Source organism: Sturnus vulgaris, chromosome 3 (genome assembly GCF_052056855.1).
Source record: "Sturnus vulgaris isolate bStuVul1 chromosome 3, bStuVul1.hap1, whole genome shotgun sequence".
Taxonomy (NCBI): Eukaryota; Metazoa; Chordata; class Aves; order Passeriformes; family Sturnidae; genus Sturnus; species Sturnus vulgaris.
This window is the reverse complement of record NC_142245.1, coordinates 18,008,113-18,034,049: the sequence shown is the minus strand read 5'-3', so window position 1 is coordinate 18,034,049 and position 25,937 is coordinate 18,008,113. Positions and strand designations below refer to the sequence as shown.

The following is a 25,937-nucleotide window of genomic DNA, read 5'->3' as shown; positions in this document are numbered from 1 at the left end:
ATGTAATACATGTCCCTGTTGGTTATTCAGAGTAGATATAGTGCCCTATGCACCTGGCAGAGTAAGAGCAGAATCTATGATTATTAGTCCCCAGATACATGGTTAGCTCAGTCATTTGCCCGATTATATTACCTGGGTATTTGCCTGAATGAAGAAGTGAATGGCTTTGGCTTTGTTCATTCATCCTTCATTCACTTCTTGGCGTTCAAGCAAATTAAATCCTTGGTATATGCTTGCACAGGCACAATAGATTTTAATTTAATTCATCCAAGTCAATCAGACCCAGGCCAAATACATTAATTCCATGATCAACAAAAATGGAACAGAATTACCCCTGTATTTCAGCACTGGTGAGGCCACAACTAGAATGTTTGGCTCAGTTTTGGACCCATCACTACAAGAAAGACATTGAGATGCTGGAGCATGTCCAGAGAAGGGCAACAAAGCTGAGGAAAGAGAACAAGTCTTAAGAGGAGTGTCTGAGGGAGCTGGGGTTGTTTAGCCTGGAGAAAAGGATGCCCAGGGGAGACCTTATCACTCTCCACAACTGCCTGAAAGTAGGGTGCAACCAGGTGGGGTCAGTCTCTTCTCCCAACTAACAAGTGACAGGATAAGTGGATATGGCCTCAGATTGTCCCAGGGGAGATTTAGGTTGGATATTATGAAAAAATTATTCATAGAAAGCACTGAAACAGGCTCCCCAGAGGAGCAGTTGAGTTCACCATCATTGGAAGTGTTCAAAAGACGTGTGGCTGTGGCACTTGAGAAAATGGTTTGGTGGTGAACACGACAGTGGTGCTGGGCTAACAGCTGGGACTTGATGGTCCTAGAGGTCTTTTCCAACCTTTCCAATTCTATGATTCTACCCTTGGACCACCATGTTCTATCAACACTGGCCCTCTGAAATTCAGAGCTGACAAATTACCTGGTGATCACAAATCGTCCTAGGAGAATATTCACACACATAATATACACAAATAATAAGGAAATGAATAAAATCAATCAATCAATCATAGGCAGGAACAAAAAGCTAGGCTTATATGGACGGTGAGATTTGCCTTAAGAAACCAACTGTATAATTACACCAAACTACATAATGAAATCTTTCCTGATTTGCATAGCTTTTACCTGTACTTCCCAGAAGTTAATAACTCTTTCCAGAAATATGTGTTACCATTGCATTCGAGTGCAGTTTGCATTATTTGTTTAATTGTATATCCAACTAAAAAAAATGTAAATGAATGCCTCATTTCACTTGTCCACAGAGTACCTATGAAGAGGGTGAACATTTCCATATTTATGTCTCCATTTCCTTTTCCCAGGTTGTCATTATGCTGATTCAGGAGGCTCAGACTCACTTTGCCAAACTATCCCTTAGGTCTCAGAATATAAAGGGTTACAGTGGCTGCTGTTCCAAGCTGGCTGTCTGTCAGCAAGAAAACTCAAGTCCCATTCCCAGTCACACATAACAGTTGTTTTAATTAGGTTCTTCCCTTTCCCCAAGAATTGTCTAGCTCATCCAGAAAAGGCCACTTTGCTTGTGATAATCTCATGCAAATAATCTCAGCTTCCATAGCATCATTTCTCCCTCACTCCTGGGAAAAGGTCAGGGTAAGAAAGATAAAGGGAAAACTGTTCCAGCACATTCCCACTGCTGGGTCACTGAGTTTCCATAGTCTATGCTAACTGACTTCTCCTGTGATGAGTAATTGTTTGGAGATGTCACTGCAACAGTGATCCACACTCAAGGCATGGCTTGCTGCAGACATGATTTATTCTTTCAGAATCACCTTGTTATTATTGCAATTAAATTGTTCCTCCCCTACAAACACAGTGGTGGTTGAAGGTTTTTTGTGAGCATTTCTGTAGGTAATCTTAGCATAACAAAAGGACATTCATTCAAGAGCTGCATGTTTCCGTCAGACTTTAATCTCCTGAAAACGAATTTTCAAAGCATATTTCCAGCACAGCTCTCTTTAACCAGAGTTGCTAGGGAAAGCAAAAGGCCTTCACAGGTAAGTCAGTAGTTATTCACAGGATCTGACATTCACTTCTGTTAAAGCAAAGTGTTTGACAATTTGAGTCATATAAAATATTTTTTATTAGAAAAATAAATTAAGAAAGAAAACTCCAAAAGCAAAAGCCTCTCTCACAACTGGTCTCAGCTCATAGCTGGCCTTGCTCCATTCCTTTTCCCAGCCTGTTTCCACTGTGAATCAGTGAAAATCTCTTCCTCCTCTTCCATGGTCTCTGCTGGCTTTGCTGCCTGGACTTAATTTCTCTGCAGCCAAATAAATGCCAGAGCCAGTAAAAGGAAAGCCACAGGGCCATGCAGGGGTTGAGGGAAGGACATTCCCTTCCCTATCTGGCAGCTGTTAGATCATTGATGGGAAACTGCACTCCAAAGTGCCCTCCAGATGTTCCTACCCTTCTCTCTCTGCAGGGCCCTACTCAGCTCCCTTAGCCAGGAACTGGGCTCAGCTGACTCCCAGCAGCTCCCCAGCTGGAAAAACCAGTAACCTGTAGAGCTCTATAATGATGCTCTTCCAAGTCCATCTCCCTCTTCCTTATGTGCCCAGCCCTAATAATGAATTTATGCCCTTGTACCTGATGACTTTGTTAATATTAAAAGGCCATCGATATTTCCTAATATGATGATGGCCATATTCTAGTGTCTCAAAGAAATAATTCGGTGTTTCCACAGCAAGCTCTTCTTCAGGAGCAGCCTTTTAATGTTGACAAAGTCATCTTTGCTGCTTTCTGAATGTATGAGTTCTTCCTTGGAAGTCTAACACATCTCTATAAAATAGAGGAATTGATGCTATACTTCTGTAGCACAAGAGGTTACCTAATGTTTATGAGGTGCTTTGAGACTAAATGTGATATATGTGTAAATTTGATTATATTTATAGACCTACACATAGTACTTTGTGTGGCTATTTACTAACATTGTTTTTTCCTAGGCTATTTTCAGCAGCATTTTCTGTATGTAACTTATATTTATTCTCCCTTCACCTATTTAAATTATTCCTACAGTACAGGCTGAGGGCTTAATAAGAAATTTGAATGGTACCTGTGTATTTTATCCCAGGTGGCAGATCTGACACCTCTGAATTAGTGCAGTGCTTCGTATTACAGTCTGCTAGTGAGGTCTTGTCAGATCTCATAAACCAAACAAGGTGGATCCTTGGATGGAAACCTTAGAAGAACACCCACATGCCATGTGAAGTTATATTTCACCTTCTGAATCATCAGTCTTGCCCCTGAGTCATTTCTACAGCAGGAGTTCAGCTAGGTGGCTGAGGTTCTTTGCTAAGAGTTATTATAGTTATTACCATTCAAAATACATTCAGAGGGAGTCCTTACCATCTGTGGTCATTAAAGAGCTCAGAATTATTACCCTACAAAGAAGAACACTATAGGTATTTTTCACAGGTAGCAGGCAGTATTTTATCTTAGAAAATCCTGCCAGCAATTTCACTTGGATTCAGTAATTTTGTCTGCCTGAAACAATACCAAATCTACAAGGTTTTATTTTTCCTAGGCACTTGGGAATAGCAGAAAAATAGCAAGAAAACCAAGTACTGACCCATCCAGCAGCCTCCTGGAATTTCCAGAGAATGTGGAAGGGAGCTGCTGCTGGGGAGTCTGGCCCCAAACAATTGTGATTTCTGGAAGGAGCTGAGCACTGCAGAACACTCTGAGCTCCTTCTCCCCCTCTGAGAGCAATTAAGACCAGGAGAATGTGCCTTCAGAAAGAAATCCACACTTGCACACCTGAAGGGATGCTGATGTACCCAGTGCTCAGCTTCTCTGCATGCACTCCTGGCAGTCCCAGGGTTTGAAGACGTGATGCATTGTGAAAATGGGCTGAGTCCTTGGGGCCCCTGCTCTTAGCACAGAGGTGTGCTTGAGCTGCCAAATTACAACATGTGCAATTTCATGTCTGGATCTCAAAAACGCCCACACAACACCCTTTTGCACCTTGAATCTGGGTTTAAGAATCATCTTTATTTTTCCACATTATCTCAAATCCTAGTTGCCTTTGTTACTTTGCAAAATTAATGCAAAATTCAGCTACAAATATTAATTTTTATTGCTTTAGAACAACAAATGCTATCCTTCTCTAAGTGTTTCTATAAGCCCTAAGAGACATGTTCTCCCTGGTCCATTCAATGCTTTAATGGGAAGAATTACATTTTCGTGTACAGAGCCATTTATAATTTATTTTTAATTTGTATGTATAGTACAGTTTTGTCTGGGGAGCTTGCTACTGCAGCTCATGTAATTTAATGTTTCAGGAAGATTAGGATAAAAAATGGCTTGTTGAAACTCTATGACAGCTTCATTACTTAGTTCTCTTTCTAACCATGAAAGTTAACCCAGGCTTCTTGCTTCCCTCCCATAGGTACAATGGCTTTTTTATTTTGTTTTAGTTTTGATTCCTTAAGGGATCTTCCCTTATTGATTGGTTACTTCCCTCAGTGACAGCTACGTGCCCTTTTTCAGGTGTGAGAGCGCGTGGGCGCGGATGTGAAACGTAAGATATTTCTTCAGTAAAAATTGGTGATCAAAACCACGCTTGGATTAGTGACTGCTTATTTATCATACTTTCCCTGAAGAGCCTCAAAGTGTTATCAGTGAAAAGCCTGAGAAAGCTGTGTTGTCAAAAACTTGTGAGACTGAGAAAACATAATTGCTTCGTTATGTAAGAACGGCTTGGTGTAGCTTCTGTTGCCTCGCTATCTAACAGAGACAATGCTTGTGGTTTCAGCTTCTCAGCTCGGCTTTGGCACTATCAATTGTTCACCAAAATATTTTTGTTTACTTTTGTACCCATCTGACTTGAATGGTGCCATCAGATGAATGCTTGATATCACATCTGGGGTTTTAAAAGTTACCAAACCCGAACCAGGGATCCCCACAGCGCTGCACCAAACAGTAACCGGCTGCATGCACACACATGCTCTGTTTCAGCATGACAGAAAATGAGGACATGTAAGGCACTTTCAGCAGGTCACCACAAAAATCAGGAGTGTGCCATGAACAGTTATTGCCAGAAGAAACTGGGAGCAGGGAGAGTAACTTTTCATCCATGTGATCACACCCAAACGACGCCCCTTTCATCAGAACATGGTCTTGGGATTGGCACAAAGGAAATTCAGATATATCTTGCAGTTTTATGCCAAAATTATTTCCACACTGACTTAAACTGTTTGGGAATTATTACTAGCTTCTATCCTGTCTATGTACTTAGAATGAGGCACCCAAATCTTAACGGTTCCCTAGAAATTAATAGGATAATAATAATGTTTTGACTTCTAAAGATCTGTTGGTCCCAAGCTGAGAAAAAGAAGTTGCCAGCTCACATCTCTCCATGAGTCTGGAACGAAAAATAACAAGAACGATGACTCACCATCTGTTCAGCAATTGATAGGAGAGGTTGTAGGATCTCAGTCCAGTTCCTAGCAGATGTCTGTCAGCAGCATCCGTGCCCACGGAGGGTGTGCTCACCCGTGTGCACTCAGCTGTGTGGAGAAGCAGGACCCAGCACCAGCACACGTGGCTCTTGCACACGCACATCCAAGTCCCTGCCTGGAGGGGAAAAGTCAATTGCAAACTGCCTGAGCCCCCGTGTCCTGCTGACACAAGGGAGAGCATTGCAGGAATTTGGATCAAACTCGAGCCACACAGCAGATTGTTCCAGGCTCCCACGGATGTGTGTTGCATCCCTTAAATTATGCCCGTGACAAGGCACTAACAGGGAAAGCTCTCTAATATATTATTCCCATTTTAACAACCTATTAACTCCACAGATGAGAATTTTTCCACTGGATGCATTCTCTCACTGCAGTTACATGTTCCTTTGCTGCATCTGTAAGCTGTATCAACTTTTGAAACATTTCAATTTCTCTTTAGAAAGACAGTGCACCTGCAAATCTTAAATCATACAGGGGTCTGCATTCAGAGCTTCACTAGTCTGCTGTCTACAGCAAATTGAAAAAAAAGGCTGTTAATTTAAAACTACACCACAGGATATGCCTTCCAGATGAGTTACTTTATATTTGATTGAGCATTTGCTTTTCTCACCTACAAGACTGCCACTAATCTTGCTGATGTAGTGTCCTGGATCAAACTGGTTCAGACTTCAGCACAGACTTTATAGAGCCAAAGGCTTTACAGGAAAACTCTGTGCTGGGAGGTGTGCTCACAAACACAGATACTTTTCCCTGGACTAATTTAACAGGCAGATGAATCTCCCAGCTTCAGCCTTCCAGCCTTGGGGAGATCAGCAGGCCAGTGCAGAGATCCCAGGGGAACCTGCTCCTGTTCTTGCTGGAAATCCTGTGATGGGAGCTGGTTTTATCCTCCCTTGTCACACATTACAGCCAAGCTAGAGGTGTGTGCAGTGGGGAAATGGCTCATCTTTGCCTGATGAGTGAACAGGGGAGAGCCAAGGGATAGTGAGGGAAGAACAGAAAAAATTGGTAATGGATCCTGTTTCTGAACAGAGGCAGCTCGTGTAGCACCAGGAAACTGTGGAAAGAGATAAAATGGAGGATGAATGGGAACCACTGCTGTCCTTGAGTTACACAGACTGGCTGGGGAGCATGAGCAGCTCCTCTTCTTTGAGCACCCCTTGGGCATCGCTAACAACAGACACGTCTCAGGATCTACAAAATCTACCCTTTTCTTTCCATCAGATACAAAATGGAATTCTGTTAGTCTTGGAAAATGCACTGAGAAAAACTGGAAGTTCACGAGTCACTGGCAGCTCCTGGCTGGAGACATATCCTGAAGAATCACTATTGATTTTCTGTGTTCTCATACTCACCCCTAGGAATATAATTTCTTGGCCACTACCCAGGGACAGGATGCTGAGCCAGATGGACCTTTACTCTGAGCAAATGTGGCCTTTCTGATGTTCCCATGTAAAGTATGACAAACTGGCACTTAGAAAAAGCAGTAAAATTTTTAATTTACTGCTGACAAAAACATGAGTTTGATATCCATTACCTTCACACTTAAAAGTCCTGGTACATGCTTCTTGTTTTGTAATGAAAACAATACTCAGTAAAAGCAAAAATACTCAGGCTGTTTACTAGCTCCTTCATCAGCTGTTGCTTCTAAATTTTCTGATTCTCTTCTAGATTTTGAGATTAAAACCAAAAGGAAAGGTCAACTGATATTGCAATGAAGAGCCACCAGTAGAACAATTCCTGAAAACTTCTGTGAAAAGTTAGAACAGCCTGGTCAGCTGCTTTCCTTGCATTGTACAATCTTATTGGGAACATGGGTAGTTTGTCTTCCTCTGAGAACTCCATGAGGGTATCAAACCAAGGAGAATGATGTCTGCAATGGTTGAACAATATTGGCAGACTCTTTTTTTCTAGAACAGTCCTGTACAATCCAAAGCTGCCACTTGAACACTGGTAGTTTTAATTTTTATTACATCTTTTGCAAGATTTTTGTGGATTTTTAAAGTCACCTTTTTGAGGAAAAACATCCAAAGTTACATCCTCATTATTGCTTTGAAAGGAAATAAGTACTGAATGACAGGTACCCACAAGGACAACCACCCAAGTTCAGAACAGTGTAAGAATTACCTGCTTGGGAATGTGATGGGTAACAGCACAGGATAACACAAGGCAGACAGCAGGCTGCCCACTTCAAGGAACAGTAAAATTATGTCCTCCCTCTCATCTCTGGGTTCACTGATTTCATAAGCAGGTGGGACAACATGAAATTACAGCTTCAGCACTGACACTTGATAGAGGTGAACACAAGGGCTGTGGGGCACTGAGCTCCCACTGGTGCCTGTGACACTGAATGGATCATCTGTGCTGGCACTGGGAACAAGCACAGAAGGAAGCCTGCTCTGGAAGTCACAGCAGTGACTGAGTGTCAGAACCTTGGGGCTGGCACTCAGCTCCATGCAATGCACCAGTGCTCTGCCCTTTCAGCTGAAAATGTATCACTGCATCACATTTCTTGCAGAATGATTCATTAACTGCAGGTTTTAGACCAACAGGTGAGAAATCCACGCTGGAGCTCACTGAGTGAGCTGTTGGATTGCTCAGAGAACACCTTATCTGAGGGATAAATGATAAATTTGTTTGTATATATAGATCCTTTAAGGAGAACTGGTTTCATGATCTTTGATTGAAATGTCTCTTTACATTTGATGTCTTGGACACTTTTCAGTGACATGGACCCACCCTTCCTATGTTGGCCAAGTTTGGATTAGTTTTGAAGGTTCATCCAAAATGGAAGCCTTTTAAAAGAACATATATATTTACTGGATCTTTCTTTTGCCTCTGAAAAGTTCTTGCACATGCCTGCCATCTCTTAAAAAAGAATACTGGATTTACTGCAGTAAGAGCAAACCCATCATTATCACCAAAGAGAATAACATTTCATTGTCCAAGTAAAATGTGTTTTTTTATGATACTGCAGTTTTTTCTTTAACAAAGATGCAGGTATTAAATTATTGAATTCAGCTCTGTTATTTTCACCTAAACACAGTATTTTCCTCAGGACTGTCCAGTAGAGCTCATTCATGAAAAACAAAATGTAAAGCTTTTTACAGGGCTGTAACTTGGAGAAGACTTTTGTAAAGATACTTTTAGAAAAGCACTTGTTTTTCCAACTGCAAAATTTAAGCTAATAATGACCATTTTTAAAATGAAAACCCAGTCGATAATGTTAAAAATGAACCACTGTCACACTTTTTCAAAACAATTCTTGATAATATGAGAATGCCACAAGGCAGTTTTCATTTGAAGCTGTTCAATTTCTTCTTTTCTTTAAAGACACTGACTAATTTTTAAGTTTTATTCGGCTTTTGTGTAAGGTCCTCCCCACAGAAAGCCACATCATTCCCACGTTTACCCAGGTAAAGTTTTGAGCAGAGCTTTTTTTCCCCCTTCTATTAGGAGAGCAAACCTGATCCTGCAAAAGCAAGCATAATCCTCTCTGCATTACTACTAACTGCACTTTAGAGCACTTGTAAAAACACATTCTCCTAGCCAGGCAGTCACATTAGAAACAGCTGTGGGTCATGCCAAGTACTGCTAGGGAGATTAATTTATCTTCTTTTGTGAAGTCTCTCAGAAGACAATCACAACCCTCAATTAAAAAAAAAGACACTTTTGGTTTTGGGGACTGAGCCAATTAATATTTAAAAAGCAGATGGGTCTCAGCTTGGTCGTTTTAATGTAACTTGGATGTACTCTGTTGAGCAAATGCCTAATAACTTTGTGGGTGTTTGCTAGAAATGGCATTTAGTTTAAACACTGGTTCAGTATCTGTACTTTACAGGGTCAAGTGGAGCAGCTGAATTTGAAACAGAAGGAAATTCAAATGCTTTAGTTGGTCATTTAGAAAAGGTGGAATTTTGAGTAAAACTAGAGCAGTAAATAAAACTCAGGAATGGGGCAGAGACGGCACAGCTTGTGCACTGATGCAAACAAAGAGGTACCTGATGTGCAAAGGATTGCTCACATTTCTGAGTCATGTTAGAATGAGACCTGCTGGCTCCTGAGTTATCTCAAGGTGAAGAGCATTTTGCAGAACCATTTGGAAAAACCTCCAAGATTGAGTCCAGCCTGTGACCAAATACCACTGGGCCATCTAGACCATGGCCCTGAGTCCTTTTCTTAAAGGCCTCCAGGGACAGTGGCTGCACCACCTGTGCTGTTGAAGAAATTCTCTCCTGAACTGTCACCCTCTGAAGGACACTTTGTGCCATTAGAATAATTAATCTGCTCTAGGGAAGGCTCCTGGATGGAGAGCTCACTCTCAAATTCAGCTTTTAAGTGCACATAGTCATGATCCAGAGTTCCAATTCAATCTCAAGCCCAGTTTAGCATGGCATGGGCAAAAACCTTCAATTGTTCCAGAGCATCCAAGTGAGAAAACCAAGTCCCTGAGAGCAATGCAGCATTGCTGAGTCAGAAGTGGGTCAATACACAGAGGCCTTGCAGCACAGACCTCTGTGCTCCTTACAGTGAGCCCCCTTCACACTGTCCAGGTATTTCTGGCTGAGTTCAGATTTCAGAACATGACTTGACGTGAAAAGAAATGATAATTTCCACCTTGATACAAATACCAGCTGCCAGTCAGTTTTCACCCTCACTGAGAGATTCAGTCATGATGCTGCAGCTCCCTTTGGCTCATGACAATGCTGTGGAAAACACTGGCCTCACCTTCTCCACGCTGCCTGAGCAATACAATAAACACAGAATGTTTTGACAGCATCTCCTCTGAACTCTGGAAACAGAGTTTGCTGGAAACACCTTAAAAAGCAAGTCAGAATTCTGAGTTTACAGAAGGGATTCTTACTCAGTTTATCTGTTCTACGTGCTTTTGTAAATCCTAATCTTTACTAATGAAGCAGCAAGCACAGGGGAATGAGCTGGATTTTGTCCTGTCTCTGGCACTACCAGCAGAACTGTCAGCTCAGCACTATTAGTAGATTTTCTCTTGCTTGGCTGATGTGAGACACAGAAGATGTTTCTCAGGCAGAGGATGAGTCTGTGGGTCAGATTCTCTGCTGCAGTACAGACTCAGGGATTTCAAAGGCAATGTTATGGCACAGTCATGCTTCAAAAGTAATGATGAGGTCTGTAGGTCCTCCTACTCAATGTTTTCCAGAGTAAGTCCTCAATTTTTCAATCTCAAAAGACAAATGCCAGGGCCATGGAGCCAAATTTCTCACTAATGTAGTTTGAAGCAGTATCAATTTATATATACTACAGGAGATCAATCTCTTTTTAAAGAGTCCTACTCATTTTTATCTATTATTTTCTTTTAGGCTTCTTACAGAATTATTTTTAGTTAGCATTGAAACAGAATTTCCTGCTCTCTGGAGGAAACTCCAGCCTGACAAAAGGCTGTCAGGATCCTACCTAGCACCTTTCAGTATGGGAATCAAGCTGGCTGCATTTTGGAAGTAGTTACTGATTTTATTAAAGAAACTTATGGAGCCCCAGCAGGCCTGCCAGTTGACTGCATGTTTTCAGATGTTTTTGACAAATACAGTTTGATTTTTAGTTCCTTTATCAGATTTTTCCATTATCTCCCTTGATACATCAGCTTATTGCCATACTCAGATCACTGCTGATCACACATCAGGAGCTTTTCTTTTGCAGGTTTATACATACACATCTCTTCTCTCCTTTCCAGTACATTAATTTTTGTTAATTTCTCCTTTTAACTCTAATAGGCAAGTGGCACCACCTCTGTGTTTGCTCTCTCTCACTGCCTGACTCACAGCACAGTCAGACATGGCAGCAACCTAACACAGGACAATTCACACCAATATTGGAAAAGACATTACAGTGACTTACAGCATAAGGAGAACTGTAAAAGACTTCTCTCCTGTAGCTATAACACAGATCAATTCATACAGGAACACACCCTGAAGCCAAGCATAGGACAGTCTAAATTAGAGATGCCAAGGACGGGGCCTCTTCACAATTCAGAGCACCCTCAGCCATGCAGAATCAGTGGTAATTGCAGATATGCTGTAGATGCATAAGTGTCCACAAGAGAAATCAGAGATGGAAGACAGTCTCTCAGGCTGCCAGCAATGAAGAATTTCCCCTTACCATGTAATACCAGTCACCTTAAAAACTTACATTTTGGGGATATTTTGGAAGGAGAGTGGAGGCAGATACACCTGCTGCAGTCATAAGTAAATGTCAACATGTTGAACAGGAGATCTGTGGTGTGAGGTTTGTCACTGTACTCAGAGCTGATTCTGGATAAGTTTTGAAGAGAATTCAGGGTCTGTGTTTGCCAGGATAAACAGCTGAGACTACAGCTCTGACTTCCAGCTCTGATTTTGCCTTATGGAATACTTTGCATGTCATCATTCCCAATGCCATTAACAGCCACGAAGAGATGGTTTACAGCAAAAAGGACAATCCTTTTCTGTGTTAATGTGGCATTAAAAAAGAAAAAACAAGGAAAGACATAAAGGCAAGAAAGAAATAATACTGCCATTCTGAAGGTACTTTAATTCAGCATCAACCTGGCAGCTGTGAAAAAGAAGGTCTTTGGAAGCTGCCATTATGCTGCCACCAGCACCTATAATGTTTCATGATGGATTTAACACAATGCCTCTCCTGATATAAAGAAGCAAATGGCACCATTCCTGAGGAAAAAAATGCATTGATATTTTCTCAGAAGTAGGAAGAAGGCTAAGCAGAACATTGGTATTCATGTCCCATCCACCTTTCTTCACCTCTCATTTCCTATGATGACTTCGGGTATTTTATATACAAAAAGCCCACTATTTACATTAAGGAAAAAACACAGCCTACCTGCTAGATAGCAAACATACCCCATATTTCAGAAGAGCAGTAGTGTGGGAAATGACTTATCATGTGTGATTCAGTCTTGTGTTCCAATATGCATATTGGCATCACCACAATCATCACCACAGTAAACACAGTTAGCACAGAGGATCACAGATTTAGCTGCAAAACACAGCTTTTAGGTACAGTGCTGCACACTGAATTCCCCAGGCCCAAGAAATACATTGGGACAGACCCTCAGAAACCATCTCTGCAAGAGTTTATAATGCAAAGGAAAAACCTGGGGCTCAGGCACCTGAGTGGCAGATGCACCAAAGCTCAGCCTTGGCCTCTGCTCTTGCACTCTGCCACTGCTCCGGGGTGTAGCAGCAGGATGGGCTGAGGAGGAGGTCTGGGGTCACACTGCTGTGCTGCAGGCAAGGCACAGGTAAGGCAGGCAAGTTCTGGGGGCAGGCCAAGGCAGCAGGTGAGCTGCCCAGCTCAGACATTCATTAATGACACCTTTTGACCCATGCCAAAAGACCCTGTGGGGACCATTAACAGGAAGGGATATAAATGAAGCCCAAGGCTGCACACACCACGCTTTGTGAGAGCCTGGGACACTTTTTTCTCACTGGCATCCCATTGCTACAAAAAGAATAACCTGGTCATTGCTGGTTGTGTACCAGGTGAGCTGCCTTTCATCCTCTCTCCCCCAGGGTGATTTGGTTCATGCTCTTGCTCCCTCCCCTCGTTTCCCCATCTCCTCTGTGCTGAAGTTCTGCTCTTCTTCTCTGACAAAGGGGACTGCACACCCCCAGCAAGCAGTGCCATACCCGTTGGGCTGCTGTTGCTAAGAGACAAAGTGAGAGAGAGAGAGATCCTACCCACTCAAATTCCCCTACAAATCCCAATATCCCTCCTATTGCTGCTCTCTAGCCCTACTGAGATACTGCTGGTGCAACCTTGGTATCCATATGGGCTCTATGGGATGTTTTCTCTCACTGACAAAGTCCCAAAATATGATACTACAGTAGATAGCATGTCATTAGAGAATTAGCACAGACACAGATGCAAACTACTCTTGTGGGAAACCACCAAGGCCAGAGGAGGTCAGAGATCTTGCCTAGATCTAAAAGGCACAGGTAGATCAAGATAGGTTCACAAAAACATCCTTGGAAAGCCAAGGTAAAAGTGGGCCATTAGAGGTCACAGCAACTGGCACAGCACTGGACTGCTCTACTGCATGAAGTCCCTCCAAATGTTACTTATTATGATTTTATTTCAGTGCCCAGATTGATTTCCCCCCTCCACCCTAGAATGCAGCAGAGTTTACTCTGACAATACTTCTGGCAGAAGTCTCTCTCAAGCTTACAGAAAGGCTAGCAAATACCACATAATAACAAATCTTATTGACAAGATTTTTAAACCTTGTAAAATTAAAAAACTCTCCTGAAGCATTGTCATGTTGCTAGGCTGACAGAGTTATCCAATCACTCCGGTCCCTGTCAGTAGTGACAGACTTTTGCAGACTCATAATAGTTCACAATTTCAAGGCCTGTTTGCTGCCAGTGTCTTTCAGGCACACCATCTGCAGCTTGCTGGATTCTTAATTCTCCATTAAATTGGAGACACCAATGAGTATGTATGGAGAGAGTTCAACCATCACACCAAAACCATGGAAATAGGTCAGTGGGTGATACCTTTGTATGTGCACAGAAATCACTTGGGTTGGAAAGCTTCCCCAGCTGAACAGGAGGCATAAGGACAGTAGATAATGGAGACAGAGACTATCTAAAAATAAAAATAATAATAATTTTTAAAAAATCAAGGTTATGAACCGGCCAAAGAGCTCTGGATTAATTTTACAGAGAGAGTACAGCAGCAAACAACTTCAGGAGATTCCATGGGAATGCTGTTAATTAATAAAGGGAGCAAAGAGATTTGGGACCAATCTGCTGGAAACTGGGGCTTCTGTTCCACCTTTACAAGTTCAATTTTCCATTCATAAGCAAGACAGACGGACATCAAACAGGTCACCCTAAGAAAGGCACAGCCAGATGGCAAAGTAGCCATCAGCTCATACCTTTGTCAACAGGGCTGAGAAGCCTCACCCATTCTCAGATCACCTCTCCTTACAGAGATATTGATGCAAAGTGATCAAATCTTCTGTTGATCTTCCCATGGAGGCATGTTTTCCACACTTTGATAACTTGAAAGTGATTTTAAGGATTTCTAGTATTATATAAATCTGTTTTGGAAATAAAAAGAACACCTCAAAGTTTACAATAACAATTATTCTTTTTCTGTGTGCTGGAAGGCAGTTTGGGATGAAAATCCCACGCAGACTACCTGAGGTGAACAGAAACCTCTGAAGAGAGACAAAAATCAGAAATGTACAGGAAGCTGATGGGCAAAGCAGCTAGTGGAGGCTGACAGAACTACTGCTCCCTCTGACAAAGAAGAATTACAGATAGCTGAGAACATGGCATGGTTGAGGGGACAGCAGAGCAGAAAGGTAAATTACATACAGAAAAAGCAGACATGGATAAAACAATCTCTCTGTGCAATGTTTATAAGAAGTGGGGAATGTGGAGAAGATGCCAAGAACAGCCATACATTTTCAGGAAGAAAGCAGAAATAGTCAGAAATTGAAATAATGCCAGAAATAGTTATAAAATTTTTTAGAATGTCATAAGGCTGACAAAACATCAGGGCCAGATGGGATCTGTCTCAGAAAAGACAAGCAATTAACTTAAAAAAAAAAAAAGGAAACCAAAAATATAAAAAAAAAAATAAAAAAAAAAAAAATAGAGCAGCATATGAATCAAAGGAGCAAGGTCCATCATGCTTCTCCCCTGCCACTTCCACAGGGACAACTGAGTGAAGTAAGCCCTGCCTGAGCTCAGTAAAAGCCATGCTGAATGTGCCACAGGAAGGTAAAACTCCTGAGGATGCAGCTTCTTACAGGGAGAAACTTGACAGAGCTGCAGCCCTTGGCAGCCACTTGCAAGGTGTCCATCCCAAAAGGCAGCAAATACCTTTGGGGAAAGCTGCACTTTGTGCTGCTGCTAAATAAGAGGGATGTGGACACTTTTTCTGGGATGAGAGTGCTGAAAACCAACCAGAGAGACCAGAAGTGAACAGAAGCTGGTGGGCTGGGGAGGTGCTGGTGCATGTTGAGGTCTATGAGGGATCCAAAAACCAGGAAAAACCCCACAGCTTCACTTCCACTGCGAGGGGGTGGACACAGAACAGAAATGTTAATTAAGGACACAGGAACCACTCGGGAAGTGATGACTTTATTATTAACGATAATGAGTAAATGGAGAATCATACTAAAATCTGTTGAACATGGATTTTCCAGTTTAATTGGACATTTGAAATGCTCTTTTAAATGCAGTGAAATTCAGCAGAGAAGTCTGTTCAATGCAGAAGCATACTGGGGCAAAGCTTCCCAAGCACCCAGAGTAAGGGTTTCACAATAGGAATGTGCACTGGCCCTGCAGAAAAGGCACTAGAATGCTCAGGGTGGGATCATGTAATGGAACCTCTCAGTCTCTGGTGACATGGCTGGACAGTTCCCTACAGCCATATCAATAATAAGTATTCCAGCTGACTCAGCCAGCATTCCTATTGAGCCCAGGAGAATCAGACACTGCAGTAGATTTTTTGCCAGATATTTGTGACACAGAGCCCAGTGCAGATTTCCCCAGCAAAAAGCCCTAGGCCTCCTCTAGCACAGAAAATCACTTTGGGATGGAAAGCACCACTGAAAGCTGCAATTTCCCTGAAACAAAGTGATTCAGATTGAACTCGGCAGTTTTATTCAAGGGTAGAAAACTGAAGGCTGTCCTCTCTCCCTCAGCCTTTGAACACCAAAAGCAGTCATGGTAGTCTTTCCTTGAGCTCACCATAGTCTTCTATCCAGCATCTATTTGCTACCCCTTTTTGCCTAAGAAATCCAGAAATGGAATAGTGTCCACCATAAACACACCTTTCAGGGTTTTGGGAATACTTCCTGCCCAGTCCCCATTGCACTTGACTCATCTCTTTAAATCACTGCACCAGGTATAGGCTTCCTGTGGGTGAGAATAGCTCACAAGATCAGCAAATGCAACATGAATCCCATTCTAGATTAAAAGGGATTTAAGCAGGTGTTCCTCTACGCCAAAAAGCAATTTAAAGTAATCTTGCAGCTCTGGCAGAAGAAATAAAAAAGATATAGATGGATCTCAGGAAGAAAATAAATATAGCTTAGCAGGCAGTGTTTAGACTGATGGCACATTGGTAGCACAAGAAGTCTTTTGGAGCTGGATGAATTGCTGAAACAAATGAACCAGCTTTCCTTCCCATGTGTCCTTGCTTGAGTCCACTTACAACAGGACTTTCAGTCCCCATGCACACTGCTAATGTCAGCTCCATTGCCTCCCAGAACAGCAGCTTCTGTCATTAGTGCCTCCCTGATTATGACAACCTTCACTTTTACATTCACTACTCTTGCCAATATTAGTTGGGTGCATTAATCTTTGAGGGAAGATTTGCAATTTCTTCTTTTGCTGAACAAGCTTAAAAATACCATTTTTCTCCTATTTTAATTCCTAATTACAGAACATTGCTACAATCTGTTGTATGTCAGTGCAGCATTTGCAAAACAAGCGAGTACAGTCTCAGAAAATTAAGTCCCCTACTTGCTTGGCAGCAGAGAAAGTTCATGTTGCAACGAATACTTGATAGTGCATATCTAAAACTTCTCCCTCTCGAACATAACAAGAATCCTGCCCTTTGGATCACAGGATGCCCTGTCACCGAGTCCCATCTCCACTGGAAGGCTTGAAGTCCAGTGGGTTATATCATAATTCTTACACATCACTGGCCATCAGTGATCCCAAGAAAGCATTCCTCAGGCAAACCCCTTCATCCGTTCTCAGCAAGTCTGCTTGAAACTATTGAACAGCTGCTGAGGATATCTACACCTTGGAACAGACCAGAGATCCACTGCTGTCCCACAGGGGGCTGGACAAAACCTTCAGCATGGACCAGAGCCAGCAGCTCTGGTCAGAGAACATAAAAATTTTTCTATTCCATGCATAAACACTCCCCATCCCGCTGGAAACCCCTGAGCTATCCAGCAGTGCTTATGGCTTACACCTCCTCTGATGTGACCTGTGTCACAAGAGCTGCTGATTCCATCCAGCTGAGACTACAAAATGATGGGCAATTGCAGCAGAGAAATGAAGACTGAATGGCTCACTCTTCTGGACCTTTAACTAATTTTTATTATTGGTCCTTCCAGATAAGAGATAGAACAGTGCAAGGAAGCAAACTCGTTTCCACTGCTCCTGCGTTGGTAAATTTGATTCTTCACAGCTGTCAAATAGATGGGTACCTTTCTCCAGGATCAAAATTTATGCAGGCTGGTAACTCAGCCTCTGTCACCACCATGATTCAAGCAAATCCCAAGGATGTGGAGAAGCATGTGTTTTTATATTTCTCAGCTTTTTGAAAGGGCTGTCTTACAATACACAACATTTAATCCCATCTGAAATAGCTTTTATTGAGAAGTAAAAATACTATGTAAGAGGTAAAAAATTAGATCTAAGGAGCAATTTCATTTCAGGCAGTGTGACAGCTTTGCAGTAGTTTACCTGATAGACTGATGTGGTTCTCAAGCCACAGAACATCATTTGCCTCCCTCAAACTAAATATGAGAGAAAGAGACTGTGTGCAAAAAGCTCCCACCTCATCTCAGAATTCTACTAGAAAACATGCCCAAGAATGACCTTAAGGGGGCCAACTTAAGTGTAAAATGAAGGGAATCTCGTCTGTCCAAACACTGCCTTAAGCTGTAACTCAGACATCCTAAAGCCACTAAATCCACTCACTAATCCATTCCCACTTACCTTCCAGGATTGTTTAATCTTTCAGGCGCCTAAATTTAAGGTGCCTCATCACATAGACAAATTATTTCCCTGTCACATAATTTCAGTTGCCTCTTGCTGCTCATTAGTGCTCCTCTATGAATAGTGGGATTTCTCTATCACCTGCAGTTCTGCTGTGATTTACTTTAGGCTTTTGAATCCTCCCTATGTCCTTCAGAGTAGCCATGACCAGAGCATAATGGTAACAGCATTTAGCTTTTAAATCATAGTCTCTGGCAAAATACACTCACTCAGGAAACCAAACACACAGATGCTTGGTTCTACTTTGCACAAAGTGTACTAGACCATTAGATGCTTGTCCTCCAAAGAGGGAAAAGTAGAAAGGATGCCAAATGGATGAAGATACCTAATTTTCCCTACAGGTTCCTCCTAAACTTAACCACAGAAACAATGCTCAACTTAAGCAGACTTGATCATTCCTGGAAGATGGAACAATCTGCCTCTCCACCAGCTGCAAGGCAAAATTTACACAGCTGTGTAAATAAACTGGATTTTTTGGGTGAGGCTACAAGTTCTTGAAGGAACGGGGTCTCATCTTGGCTTTCAGCAGCAATTTGGTTGTGCTGGAAAAAGGCTGATACCAGAAGCTACAGGACAAGACTGAAAAAGAAAAATGGATCAGTATGGGGAGACACTGGGTTTGGCAAGGAGGTTCCCCCCAGTAGAAAAGAAGGGGGGGGAAAGGAGACTGTATTTTGTGAAGTGCAGCAATAAACTTGGAAAACACAAACATTTTAAGCCAGAAAGCCTTGGGCATTTCCAAGCACAGTAACTGATCTATTGAACCATGGTATGAGAGGACTGAATAATCCCAAGTACTACTTGTCACAAGAGCTAACACCTAGAAACCTTCTACTGCCCACACTTGTAAAACGTGAATGCCCAGGAGCATCACATAATGCCTGTGATCAATAATTAGTTCATAATTGGGAAGGATTGCTCAAAGCAAAGAACATGATGGAAGTGCACAGAATGCTAATCAGTAACAAAGGGTTATGCTATCTTGCAAGGTAAAAAGTTCCACAGAGAAAGGTGCTGTAAAAGGGGGTAATGAGGTTACACCAAGAAGAAAAGGGAACTTTTCAATAGTATAAGAGTCTCCATAAGCTCAACTGGGGATAGAGACAGTCAAAACTCTTAAAAAATAATCTGCAGCAAAACAAATGGCCAGTGTAACAAGATCGTGCTCTGTGCCACTGGCAGCTGGTGTTTACAGTGTTCCTGATGTGTTTATAGCTTTCCTGATGTTTTCCATAAGAATGCTTGTTTTAACGACAGAAGAGAAATGAAGGGAAAAATACAGGTAGCACAGAATTAATAGAGCAAGGACCTCCTTTTCTTTCTTATAGATTTTTGTGAGTATTTGAAGATAAAGATCTGCCTCTAAGTTCAGTCATTTTTGTTCATTCCCATCCAAAAGATTTAATGACAGAGAAGAACAAAAGAAAGATTAAGACAAATAACATTATTTCAGTGGCAGAAAATTATCAACAGGATACCATTCAGAGCAAAGGACCTCCATTGGACAAGCAGGGTAGAAATTGATTCCAGTCAGGTTGCTTCCTTTATCTTACATGATGCAGCTGCCTGACACCAGTGATGGTTTCAGTAAAGGTTAACATTTTTGTTAACCCATAAAAGTCACAGGTAAGTTCTAGAGATCATTCTAGAGATGCTGCCAAATCATTTGGACAAATGAAAACTGACATTAAGTTAAGCCACACTAGTTTAAAACGGCAGCCCACAACTGAACTGCAGACAGACCCAAATCTAAAGCTGTGATGCAATAATCAATAGATTGAGCTCCAGATTTTCATCCATATCTCACATTTCTTGGAAAACCAGAGTATCTTGGGACCAGAGTATCTGCTTTACTTTCAGGGCAAGCATAAATTACTCAAGACATAGCAAGGCAATGTTTGTGATTGCAGAATTGCTTTGGGCCTCTCCAGAATATTTCTCTAGTGCCTGTCCTCTTTCCTCACCTACCTTGTCATTGTTACAATAAATACAGATTTTCCAAACTATTTTCCCAGTTTCTCTGTTGGGAGAATTTACTTATTGTGGATTTTCTCTCTCTGAGCAACACAGCTCACACTGGGTGAATTTTTAGGGGATGCTACAGAGCCTGGCGCAGACACATGGGGCAACATGTAACAGTCCAAAGCTCTTTCCAGGAAGAACACCTGCATGAACACTGAGCTGAGAAGAAAGAAAACCAGCTACATGCATTATTAAAACATGAAGACTCTAGTGAGATGCTTGTGTTTCCCAGAAATTACTGCAATTCATTCTGCACAGGCTGTAAGGATGAAGGGATGCTTTAGCTGAAGCCTGGAAAGGAAGGCAGGAGCCAGGGGAATAGATTTGTCCTGGAGTCCTAAGCATTTCTTGGTGATCTTGGTACCATCACATATTTTCAGGACATAGCAGGACACAGCTGTAAATGCCAATATTAAAAGTTTAAGCTAATAGAAATTTATGAAATCTAAGATTTCCTGTTGTTTTGACATCCATGGAACAGAAGAATAATTAATAAATATGAAGCTACTATTGTTCCCAGTGAAATCAATGAAGGATTTCCACCAGATTGGACACAAATAATCTTTTTTTTTTTTTTTAAACTAGTGGAAGTCTTGTATGTGCTGGATATACCCATGTACTGTGTCAGCAACAAGCATAGCTCTCATTTGCACCAGGAAAAACTCACTGAGTCACAAACCCAGCCTCATGTGACTGTCTGACATTTGTCAAATGAAAGCAATTTAGGAGGTCTCAGTGTCATGACAGTCTCAAGACTCCATTCTGACACGGGCCACAAGTGGCACTTAAGAAACTCATTCCTCTGCATAGAGGTACATTTGTCTCTGTGATGACACAGGGCTGTGCCAGCCCCAATTCCAGGATTTTCTAGTGGCAGACATAACTCTAACTCCTGCAACATGAATGAAATTAATTGATCTTTTCTGTTGGGAGAGTGCTGCAGTCCTTGAGCCAAACTCTGCTTTCAGTCACAGCATGTGGAGCCATCCTGGACTGACTCTGGTGCTCTGGAGCACAGACTGCAGGGCTCCTCCTGCCCCTCAGGGATTGTTAGTGAGCAGCAGCTCCACTTGGCTCCTTACTGTCTTTGTTAATAACACTCCTAATGATTTGTGTTTGCATCTATTTTTGTATCTCTTAACATACTTGTAAGATACTCGAGGATGCTTTGGAAAGAACCCAAGCTCAGGAGTGGGGTGGTTTTAAAATGTATGAATGCCTGGTTGCTGTAGATATGTCATTAGTATTCATTCAGTTTGCAGGAGTTTTTTTCTCCCTTTCCAAAGTCAGAAGCAGCCTGTGCTGTGCCCAGTCCTCAGAGCACCTGCCAGAGAAGCACCATCCCTTCCTTTTGCAGGATCTCCAATTCTCCACTGAACAACCTGTTCTCCACAGGAACACCACAAATACTAGGGCAAGCAGGGAATGAAGAAAAGGTCATTCTACAGCTGCAGGGTAAACTAATACAATTATCTGATCTTAAGTTCTCTTTGGCCTGACTACACTTCTCTCATCTTTCAGTGTACAACTCAAAATGTCCATACCTGCAAAATGTTTGAGATACAGCTTATTTCGTATCTGTGGAAAACAAAGGGAAAAACTCCTATCATAAAATCTCCTATCACAGCTCCTTGAATGTCAGCTGGTGACCATAACAAATCCCTTCTGCTCTCAGCTAGGGTATTATTCCCCTCTGACTGGGTGTTTGGTGGCCATGAGCCTCATGCTGGAGTCCCTCAGGCCTGATGGATATTAAATTCTTGGGATACTGATCAAAGCCCCAGCAACATCCACATGCAGTGCAACTCACCACAAAGCCTTGGCAATAGTCTACCTTGTCTTCAGCCTTACAGAGCATCCTGCAGCACTTCTCCAGAGAGAAGTCTGGGGGAGGATGTGCTCCCAGCCCTGTGTGTCTGCACACTGGTGCTATGCTGGTGTGCCAGGGGAGTCCCATGGTCTGAAACACCACTTTGAATTCAGGTTGGGTTTGTTTAAAATCATTTTTTGTCTCAACTACAGAAAAACAATGTCTCATATATATATATAGCAGTTCTGTGAGCTGCTTTCATGCTGAGAAGCAAAATGAACATTTTGAAAGATCAAATCTGAGGAAAACTGAGTATTCTTAGTACATACAAATATCACGGCTTTTTATAAATTATAACCTTATTTTCCTAGAAAAAATAAATTCAGCCTGGGCCTCATTTCCTTACTTAGGTCCCAGTGAACCTTTCCATGGCCGCCTGCCTTTGCTGGCTGAAGCTCTCCTGTGTGCTCAGCACGAGATGCTTTGCACGGCTGCCGTGCAGGCAGGGAGCAGCAGCCTCAGCAGAGTAACGTCGCCACCAGTGCACTTGTTTGGAAAAGCTTGGGAATGTCACAACTTGTTACACGATGGTATCCTTAATATCCTCGGGAGGCAGTCATAACTTCTGCCCGAGGCGCCCGAGAACTTCCACGGGCACCGGCAGCACAAAATTAATGATGCAGCTCAGCCTGGGAGTGGCGGCATTTTAATAGTGGGGAGAGGAAGCCTTGCATGCTGCCAGCTAATCCTGGAGAAGTAAATGAACTAATTCTCATTTGTCACAGGCTTTGAGATATTCCAAGGAAATGTTTCATAAAAGCCAACTTGTTATTAAGTATTTCTGACAAAATATTGTTTTAATTAATCACTGTCTTTGATTTTCTATTTGGGCTACTCTCACAATGGCCTTTTGCTTGCTTGTACTGTAGGTAATGTGGGCTCACCCACACACCACTTCCAGAACCTACAAAGAATTATATCACTGCAAGTTATTGATCGTGTTCCAACTTGGATTCTGCTTTGTACAGGCTCTAATTAATCCATATTCATACCATATGGATTTCTCATCTGACTGTAGTTTGATCAACCAGCAGAGAAATATAGAGTCCATATCAGTTACATCAGATCTTTCCAAGAGAAAGTGCAGCTCTCCGATAGCTTTGTGTCTAGGCTGCCATGAACTATTGTGATGGAAAGAAATGTCACCATTTAGAAAAACCCAACCAAACAAACAAAATAAAAATCCAAAACAAAAAGAAACACAAAAAACCTTCCCCCAAAAGCCAGATTACTTGATGTATTTCAGAAACGTATCCAAACTTTGTGTTTAAACAAAAAATAGTCCTACATGCTTAATCAAAAAAGAAGATTTTTTTGGATGAAATGCACTCAGAAGACAAACCAAAAGATAAGCAAAGACAATAGAGAGATAAGAAATCCTGTTAAAGATGAGAGAATTTATTTGGGTTGTCTATGTTTTTGTAGGTTCAAGCCTAGTTAGTAGAAAAATAAAGTAATGTAACCCAAGAAGAAGATTCTGCATTTCCCTCATTTAGTTTACCCCGCCTTTTCGTTGTGCTAATTTGTACTCTAATCAATTAAACTGTCGAAAAACGCATTTGTTAGGTGGAGTTCAAGTCGCATAAATAAAATAGTTAAAAGGTTTCTCTTGGGATCTAAATTCCTAGCAGGATTTTTTTGGCAAAACCATAGCTTCAAAATGCACGGTAAGACACAGACTATCCTCTCTCATGGAAAGATCCTCTATACGTGTCACACTTATATTTCTTACCAGGATTAATGCCTTTAATATTTTCCCCGTTTTCTCTGCTTAATCCCATGTGCAGGGACGATTATTGTGTTTTTTTTTTTTTTTTACCTAGACACGTTCAAGTTTTGTTCCCATTTCACCCACTGAATCCTGAACAATAATGACCAGTCCCACAAAGCCACGTTTCGCCTCTTGGCACCGGGGAATGGAGACACTTTCACACCAAGCTGCCATTAGCTCTCCAGGGTCATTGCCTTCCAATTCTTGTGGCTCCCCTCCCTCTTCCTCCTTACTGCAGGGATTTTTCAAACACTGCGGGTTTAATTTACACATTTTCTCACACCTTTTGCTTTTCGGGGCGCACGGGGCACGATCCTGCACTCCTTGCAAGGAGTTCTTTCCCCCATTCCAGCGGGGGAACGGGACAGCGCCTGGCCCTGCGACCGGCAGCGCGGGCGGGACGAGGAGAGGTGCGAGGGGCCGGGGCGGCGAGGGGCCGGGGCGGCGAGGGGCCGGGATACGGGCGGGATCCAGCGCCGGGAGGGGCGGGCGGAGGGCGGGGAGGGGTCGGCGCGGGGGGCGCGCAGGCGGGGCCGCGCCTGGCGGCGGGAGCGCGCTGGGCGGCGGGAGCTGCGATCCCGCCGGGGCACGGCCATGGAGCCCTCGCCCAAAGACGGCGAGAGCGCGGCGGCCGCGGAGCCCAGCCGGGGCGGCACGGCCCCTTCCAGCGGCGTGGTGGTGCAGGTCCGGGAGAAGAAGGGCCCCCTGCGCGCCGCCATCCCCTACATGCCCTTCCCCGTGGCCGTCATCTGCCTCTTCCTCAACACCTTCGTGCCGGGGCTGGGTAAGGATGCTGCGGGAGGGAGCGAGGGAAGGCGGCCGGGGCTCGGGGTCCCCTCCCCACCTGCGGCTGCTTCGTCCCGGCGGGGCCGCCCGGGCTGCCGGACCCCGCCGCGGCCGCAACTTTCCCGACGGCAGCGCGGGGAGGGACGGAGGAACGGAGGGAGGCAGGAGCCGCTCTGCAAAGTTTCGCGTTGAGAGCCCCGGCAGCGCCTGCGGGGTCCCCAGGGATCCGCCGGGCAGCGCCCGCGCCCCAGCGAGCGGAGCGGGCGAGGGTCGCGTTTCCCTCGGAGGGCAGCGGGGACCGGGGCTGGGGAACAGCATCCCGGAGCATCCCCCGCGCCTTCCCACCCCTCCGATCTCGCCGGGCGGGGATCGTGCGGTGTAGAAGGGATTCAGCTGTTCTGGTTCTGTGATTTCAGCCAGAGGACCAAAGCTCCCGGTGCCTGCATCACTCGCTATAGCTAGAGACGAGCTTTCACAGCCTACCGTCCCGGGTTTTCTAAGGAGCTCCATGGAACATGTTAGAACCGTTGTCCAGAGAAACTGGGGATTCAGTTTCTCGACATAAAGTCTCTAGTCAGGTCCCTAAGATGTGGCTGCATCCTTTTTGTATTTCCTTTTCCTCCACTTGAATTAAGAATTGCTTACTGCAAGAGGAGCTTAGAGTTTGAACACTACAAAAGCCCCTGGAATACAAGGCTAAATACAAACATTCTAGCTGAAAGCAAAATAACCACGTTAATAAAAATCCAAAATCAAACCCAGACAAAATAATCCATAACTTATTAACCCGTACCTCAGATCTCTCATAGTCCATTTCTGGCTGCTGTTTCTGTTACTGTGGCCACCACAGAAGCCGTCCTTGTGATATGGAAGTATCCTCACCTAGCCCTGCTTTTAAAGAGCTACTGCCTGCCTTTAATTGCTTCAGGTGGCTTAATTCTTTAACAAATCTGAAATTCTTAAAGTTCAGATTAAAGTACTACCTAAGTGTGGGTGGGATAGTGTGTGCAACATGTAGAAGCCTTTGCTATTCCAATGTGCTTGTTCCAAACCTGTTGATGGATTCCAGGGGAAAACCTGCACCTTTTGAAATACCTCTGAGTTTTCCTGTGGAAGGACTGGTGTGTGTGTGTGTGCTTCCAGATGTTGTCCGCTGTGCTCGGGTGTGTTCCTTGCCCATCCCTTGTCTGAAGAACCTCGAGTGATGAATCAAAGACAAACTC

General features: G+C 43.1%; 1 protein-coding gene and 1 long non-coding RNA gene across 3 annotated transcripts in view; one reads left to right on the top strand and one right to left on the bottom strand.

The window, feature by feature from the left end:
- LOC148224200 (uncharacterized) overlaps nucleotides 1-25,591 on the bottom strand; it is a 45,025-nt gene extending 19,434 nt beyond the window's left edge. Inside the window, exon 1 of the long non-coding RNA XR_015802169.1 lies at nucleotides 25,508-25,591. This is a non-coding gene — a long non-coding RNA (uncharacterized LOC148224200). The remainder of the gene's footprint in view (nucleotides 1-25,507) is intronic.
- The window catches only part of STUM (stum, mechanosensory transduction mediator homolog), a 48,157-nt gene continuing 46,668 nt past the window's right edge, over nucleotides 24,449-25,937 (top strand). Inside the window, exon 1 of one of the 2 annotated variants that reach the window (XM_088161107.1) lies at nucleotides 24,449-24,712. In XM_088161107.1, coding sequence (XP_088017233.1) covers nucleotides 24,523-24,712 — 190 coding nt within the window. In that variant the 5' untranslated portion in view covers nucleotides 24,449-24,522. The remainder of the gene's footprint in view (nucleotides 24,713-25,937) is intronic. The other variant, XM_088161108.1, reaches the window with a different exon arrangement.